The sequence below is a fragment of the Cryptomeria japonica genome, chromosome 10 (genome assembly GCF_030272615.1).
Source record: "Cryptomeria japonica chromosome 10, Sugi_1.0, whole genome shotgun sequence".
Classification (NCBI taxonomy): Eukaryota; Viridiplantae; Streptophyta; class Pinopsida; order Cupressales; family Cupressaceae; genus Cryptomeria; species Cryptomeria japonica.
Window position 1 is genome coordinate 913,418,546 of NC_081414.1, and position 7,593 is coordinate 913,426,138.

Genomic DNA, 7,593 nt, shown 5'->3' on the forward strand with positions numbered 1-7,593 from the left:
CTTTGTTTTCCTGCACTGTCATACACCAGAGCACCAAAACCTTCAATCACATTCACCAACCTTTGCAAATTCACTCAAAGACTTATTACACTTCTCTCATATCTCAAAATACTCAAATGAATCGGTCTTATATACCCGCACCAACAAAATTAATATTTTTCCATGTTGGCTTCCAAAACTGCATAACACGCAACATGAAACGTGTAAGCTTAAGTCGGCTCAATCCGTCCACAAATCCATATGCGTACCTAATAAAAATGATAACAAGCTTCATACAAGTCGACCCAAACTCCTCGAACACGAAATCAATCACCGAAATGAACTCAAGAATTCCACACCACACATTACATCAAAATAGCTCTGTTCTAACTGAATTACCGGATACCGGACCTTCAATCTTGCTCATGAATCAACACTGGATATCAGGATCACAAGATAAGTTACCTCGAACCTCGAATCATTTGTCTTTATCACCACAACCAAAGTTACCCAATCAAAATCGAGATATGCACATTGTACACATGCTCCATCGGTTACTGTGTTCCACCTTCTAGACTTATGCCTTATGAACAATATGTCTTTCGGAAAATCAAATCTATATACACTGGATGTGATTTCTGAATTGGGTTGCCATCAATGACAACTCCTAAGCATCAATCTTCACCAGAAAAGTGTCTCTTGCCAGCAATCTCCCCCTTTGGCATTGATGCCAACACTGTGAAAAATGAACTGTACACTCAAGATTGCAAAAATCCAAAATTCCAAACTCACCAAGAATCTACAAGCCCCCCCGAGAATTTGCACCATTTTTCACTTTGCTCTCTCCCCCTTTGATAGCAATGCCAAATATAGGAATCTGTCAAAACTTATATACAAGGATATGTACAGTTGCTCACAAAAAAATGAAAATATTTGCAAAAATTGTCCTTAGGGACAACAAGTGGTTATCCCATGCCCTCTTCAAACTCTCCAAAATATTGATCATCCCATTGAAAAGATATGCAAGCATCTCTGCTCCCTATTTGTCTGCTAGAACACTCTGATTCAAAGTATCCTTAGCATCTTGCATGCTACTCATCAGAGAATCTATTCGGGGAGTGATAAGACTCCTCACTTCTCCTACTCTATCCAAAATTCTACCCTTCTCTTGATTTAAACTCTTAATCTTATCCAATATACTCAAAACTTGTGGTTCAAAATTACTGGCCGTGATTGACTGAGGTGCATATGAATGAGATATGCTAGCAAGCTGGCCTTCACATTCTCTTATTTTCTAATCAATGTCTATAGTAAAATTAGGCAAAATTAGACATGACTTGTATATATGACCACCTTCATCTAATGCATCTTGAATACCCTTCATAGTAGTTACTAAGCTTACCTTATGATCCTCAATCATCTTCAAAAATGTTTTCAATCTCATAACATTAAACTAATTCAAGCTCTAACATTTGCTACCTTCTCCAAAGATTCAAAATGAGATTCTACAACATTCAACATACTTTTAAGCTTACCAGATGGATTATTTGCCAAGTCTGCTCCCTATTTGTCTGCTAGAACACTCTGATTCAAAGTATCCTTAGCATCTTGCATGCTACTCATCAGAGAATCTATTCGGGGAGTGATAAGACTCCTCACTTCTCCTACTCTATCCAAAATTCTACCCTTCTCTTGATTTAAACTCTTAATCTTATCCAATATACTCAAAACTTGTGGTTCAAAATTACTGGCCGTGATTGACTGAGGTGCATATGAATGAGATATGCTAGCAAGCTGGCCTTCACATTCTCTTATTTTCTAATCAATGTCTATAGTAAAATTAGGCAAAATTAGACATGACTTGTATATATGACCACCTTCATCTAATGCATCTTGAATACCCTTCATAGCAGTTACTAAACTTACCTTATGATTCTCAATCATCTTCAAAAATGTTTTCAATCTCATAACATTAAACTAATTCAAGCTCTAACATTTGCTACCTTCTCCAAAGATTCAAAATGAGATTCTACAACATTCAACATACTTTTAACCTTACCAGATGGATTATTTGCTAAGTCCGGTTTGAAAGATGGCAAAATTTTCTCCAATACATCTACTGCCAATGTTATTAACTCTTTGTCTGCGTTATGTGACTTAAGTAAGTCCTCACTAGCTTTAGCTTGTGCAAGATTTTCTAGCTTCAATGCTTGAATAAGAGATAAGGAACTCAAATCAACACGCCCTTGACCAAAATCATCAGAATCAGTAGCAATCTATTTTCCTTTGTTAGCTACAGTGTCTCTTGCCATTGTTACTGGAGCCTGATCATCCTTGTCCTCTCCTTTCTCCTTTCCTGCTACCTCTGCACTTGCATCTTTACCATCATCCTCACCCTTCTCTGCATCATCTTTTCCCTTTTCCCCATCAATTGACTCCTCAACCGCCTTTTCCAAAACAACTTCTACCACCGGAGGGTCCTGTACAACTTCATTGGAGTTATTATCATTAGCATTATCAGAATCATCTACAACTGTGGTTTGTTCATTTGATTGTCCCTCCAGAATGATGTTCTGAGATGATTAATCTTTTTTCTTATCAAGAACGACTGCATGCACTTCCGAAATAGATGTATCCTGTGATTTCTCTCTCAGTTGAGTGTCATCATGTGTTGGATTCACATCATAACTCTGATCTATCAAAAATTGTCTCAAAATTGTTTCGATCTCCTTAGTCACCTCATCTATTTTGCCGAGCATAAGTTTATTGACTCTCTTCTTACTTCAGAATCTTTCCTTAGCAAGCTTTAACAATCTAATGGCTTCAGTTTTAGAAATGATAAAGGATAAGTTTACTAATACATGCTCCTTTATTATTTGATCCTCTAAACGTGCTATATGCCTCCTTGCATCCAAAATGTCATACATGCTTTTGGGTATCATGGATGATAATTATATTAATGCTTTACTATAAACATCCATGTACTGAACAACTGCTTCTTCTATAGCTCTTTGATCTTTATCATCAAAATTTTCATAGTATATAGGTAGATTCTTCAAGTTACCATCCTTAAGTACTTCATCAATTATTTATTTTAGAGTCATTGGGGGCACAACATCATATGTACCTTCAACTTTTATGGATTTCAGAGCTTCATCCGATTTTGAATTTTGCTTCTTGCTCGCTCTGGCTCTACCAGATTGCTCAACTTCTGATTTTGACTTCTTGGTAGGCTGGGCTCCATCGAATTGAGGCTTCTTCACTACTCTGGCATAGGTAGTTGTCTTCTTTACCTCTTTCACCATTTCGTCAGATTCATTTTCAACATCCTCAGCAGTGGCTGCAACATATTCTCTTTGAGATTTCTCCTTCTTCCTTTTCTTAGCTCCACTGGTTGACTTGGCTTGAGGCTTGGGTGAAGGAATAGGCTTTTGAACACCAGAGGTAGGTGTAGACTGAGATTGCCTTGGCTTTGATTGCTTCGGAGGAGTGGAGACCAGTTTTGCCTTCTTAGGCTTTACCATATCTTCCTTCTTCAGTATGTTTTGCTCCCTAGCCCTCTGCACAACCTCTTTTGAAATACCCATTTGTTCAGCAAGCTCTTCAACATCCTTTCTGACTTTTCTCTTTCTAGCCATTTCAGTAAATTCCTTATGCAAGCCAAGATCTTTCTCTTTATATGTACTGAACCTTTCCTCCTTCTCATCCACCAGTTGATTCAATAGGTGTTGAGCATATGCATCAAGTCTATTTGCATCCACCTCATACCCCATGGGAATGAACCAAACAGTTCTAGGCTCAACTGCCTCCATATGACATTGATCCTTGTCAACTATAAAGCAAATTGTTTTTTCATATTTTTCAACAATATCTTTCAGAATCCTCTCTGCTTTGCATCATCGCTTGAAATGATTTAAAGTAACCCCACAAAGCAGTTTTTGGTGCTACAATATCACCCGATCCCTGCAAACCTCCCTTGATTTGGACTGCCACCAGTTTATCATTAGCCCATTGAACTCTTCCTATTCCAGGGATTTCATTCAAGAAATAAAGTTATAAATAGACTGATGCAATGAAAACGAGGATTAGTGGAAAACCAATATGAGTTCATCTAAATAACATGCTCAACCACAAACATAATGAACTCAAACCCTTTCAAAACATATCAAGAAAGATAAGTTAAACAAGAAGCTAGCTAGGAAATGAACAAAACAAAATGAACTTCTCCATGATGCTCCCTATGCCATGTCTCTTCCTTGTCCTCCTCCTCTCCAAGATCCCGCTTCTATTTGATGTATGCCCTCAGTTTGAGCACTTAGCACAAAATGGATGTCAAATGGAGGATGGGAGATGGTAGATTGTGTCAAGTGTTAAATAAGGATGCAAATGAAGTATTCGAGGCTAAATAGTAATTCCAACTAGTGGAAAGGCTAAAGCATAATACAAAAGGGCTTCCTACCAAAACACTCAAATTCTAAATAACAATGATAATGCATAGATAAGTCCTATGTGTGTGTATCTGTCCCAATAATGAAGGAATGAGCTCTATTTATAGATGAAATGGGCAAATGAAGGGTTGAGATTGAGTTGATTGAGGAAGGGTTGGGATTGCTTGAGGAAGTGGTGATCCTCAATCCACGTGCTCCCATTCAAGCCAATCACATGTTGACACGTGTCAACAAGGGAAGGTTTGAGAGGAAAGGGAAAAAACATTTATTACTTGAGACATGAAGGTTACCCTAGGTGGTTTGGTTAGGGTTAGGTTAGTGGATAAAGCTTTTATCCAAAGGATAAACTCTTGTGCAAGGGTTAAAGTATAACCATCGTCAAAGCAATGAATGATTGAAGAGACCCATGAGTTAAATGGAATGGTTAAGTTTAGAGACAAAGTCTCTAACCAAGGGTCAAGGTTGAGTTAACCATTAATGGTTATGTAATAGCCTTACAAGTTTGGAAGACTTTGGAGGTTATCTTGTTGAAGAAATAAAGTTTTTAATGCTTTATGAAGACTTTGCATATTTTTGAGAAGTGACCTTTTCTTAAGGAACATGCAATTTTTTAAGGGGTAATTAGGCAAATAGGAAGGGGTTAGAAGAGTCTAGAAGAAGGGTTAGTGTGCAACTTGCATTTTCTAGAAAGTGCAACTGGGTGAGGGTTTTAGGGATTTAAATAAATATTTAAATGTGAGAGATAGGATTTTAGGGATTTTAAATAAATGTTGATTTATTTAAATGTGGAGAGGGGTTAATTAAACAAATATACTTTAATTATTTAATTAATTGTCAAGACATGGTTTAATGAATTAAATCAAATAAATTGAATAATTATTTTTAATTAATAGAAGAGGGTTAGGGTAATTTAATTAATTGTCGATCAATGGTTAAATAATCAAATAAATGTTGTATTCATTTAATTAAGCGAATGAATTTGGGTGTCTACACAGACAATCAAAGAACCAAAGTTTCTTATCTTGTTTTATCTTCTTCAGGTTTCCCATTAGCTCACTGAGAAGTACTCCACATAGATCATACTTTTTGTCTTCCTTTAGCATTAGATAAGCTGCAAATATAGCAGTGTCAGATACTAAATTCTATCTACTAGACTGATACACCTTATATCCCGTTACCATTGAGACAAATCTCACATCGTTCTCTATGATATCGCTAATTGTCATCGACCTACTGTCATGTTGGGATTCTGTAACCGCATTCATTGTTGTGTTCTGAACTTTCTTCAGATCGGGGATCTCACCGGTTGCATTCAAATAGGTTACCGCTTGAATGACTTGCTTGTCTAGCTATACAAACTCATTGTGGATTCGACTCAGGATATATCTTACCCATTCAGGTTCATCAAACATCGGAAAATGAAAAAATTGGATAAAACCCTTGTCCTGCAATGATTTGAATTTGGGCTTCAGATTCCCCATTCCATCCATCATATGCTTGGTATATAGTGATAGCATGTTCACATTTCCAAGCTCCTCGATGTTACAATGGATATATGCCCTAATATCTTCATTATGTAGCACACCATATGGTACAGAGGAAAATGCACCTTCTGGATCATCTTCAATGGATTTGAATGGATATCGCTTGAATACGGGCCTTGTTGTCTCAGTAATCTCAACCACCAATGGAGTTGCAACACCAGATGCAGATGCCATTTTGAAATTAGGGTATGAAAAATAGTTCGAGCACGAATAATTACCTTCTCAAATTCAACTGGATGCTAGGATTCATTGATTGATTGCTTCAAGCTTGGTTATCACTCCTCTATTTCATTCGCCTTGCTCTTCGTCTCTTACTCTTCGTTCACAATGTGAAGAATGACTGATTGAAATGCTTTTTTATTTACCAAAAACCTAAGTTTAAATTGTAATAAATGCACAACCCTAAAAGCTTTCCAGATACCCCGCTTCTCAAGAATTCATCACCGGATACTCAGATAGGCATGCAATCTTCCGGATATCAACTGCATAGCGAATCTCTTCCATTTGCAACCATCCTCGACCGGTTACAAATCTCCGAAAGGGTTTTTTAAAGTTTTGGATGAAAAGCTTCCCCCTAAGGCATTTGGCCTTAGTTACCGGATGAGGTTCCAATACCGGAATCAAGTGTGCAGCCATTTTGAACATTTAAATCTTCCTTCTTAACCCACATCTTCTGGAATCAATGTTCTACAATTTATAATTTTTTTAAGCTGATTCTTAAACCACTAGATGCATAAGAATGAAGGTAAAATGCATAAACATAAAGCAATCAACCACACAACCATAACACCAAGATTTTTACATGGAAACCCGAAAAGGGAAAAACCACGGTGGGATTTGAACCCACAATATTATTATACTATGGCCATAAGTATGATAATATTACATAAGGGGAATGCACTTGCATTCAGACACACTTCCTAGAGCTCATTGCTCAAACAAAAGGGTTACAACCTGGAGGAAGGCTCATTGCCTTACATACGATTACAATTTGATTACAATAATGAATGAACTGAAGAATAGCATCTATATATGCAAAAAAGAAGTTCTGGTTAGGCACTGATTAGCTTCTGCAACTGATATGTCCGTCTGCTCTGTTTTCTTGCACTGTCATACACCAGAGCACCAAAACCTTCAATCACATTCACCAACCTTCGCAAATTCGCTCATAAAGACTTCTTACACTTCTCTCATATCTCAAAATACTCAAATGAATTGGTCTTATATATCCGCACCAACAAAATGAATCTTTTTCTATGTCGGTTTTTAAAAACCGCATAACATGCAACATGAAACGTGTAACCTTAAGTCAGCTCAATACATCCACAAATCCATATGCGGACCTAAATAGAATGATAACAAGCTTCATACAAGTCAGTTCAAACTCCTCAAACACCAAATCAATCACCGAAATCAACTCAACAATTCTGCACCACACGTTACACCAAAATAGCTCTGTTCTAACTAAATTACTGGATATCATACCTTCAATCTCACTCATGAATCAACATCGAATATTAGGATCACAAGATAAGATGCCTCAAAATTTGAATCATCTGTCTTTATCACCACAACCAAAGTTACCCAATCAAAATCAAGATATGCACATTATACACATGCTC

General features: G+C 37.0%; 1 protein-coding gene across 1 annotated transcript; it reads right to left on the reverse strand.

Moving 5' to 3' along the window:
• Nucleotides 1–1,542: 1,542 nt before the first annotated feature.
• Nucleotides 1,543–3,617, reverse strand: LOC131061720 (uncharacterized). The gene is made up of 5 exons (XM_057995532.1): nucleotides 3,107–3,617; nucleotides 2,277–2,512; nucleotides 2,034–2,180; nucleotides 1,906–1,923; nucleotides 1,543–1,797 (listed from the first exon to the last, which is right to left on the reverse strand). The coding sequence occupies exons 1-5, from the start codon at nucleotides 3,615–3,617 to the stop codon at nucleotides 1,543–1,545; spliced, it is 1,167 nt and encodes a 388-aa protein (XP_057851515.1).
• Nucleotides 3,618–7,593: the final 3,976 nt, after the last annotated feature.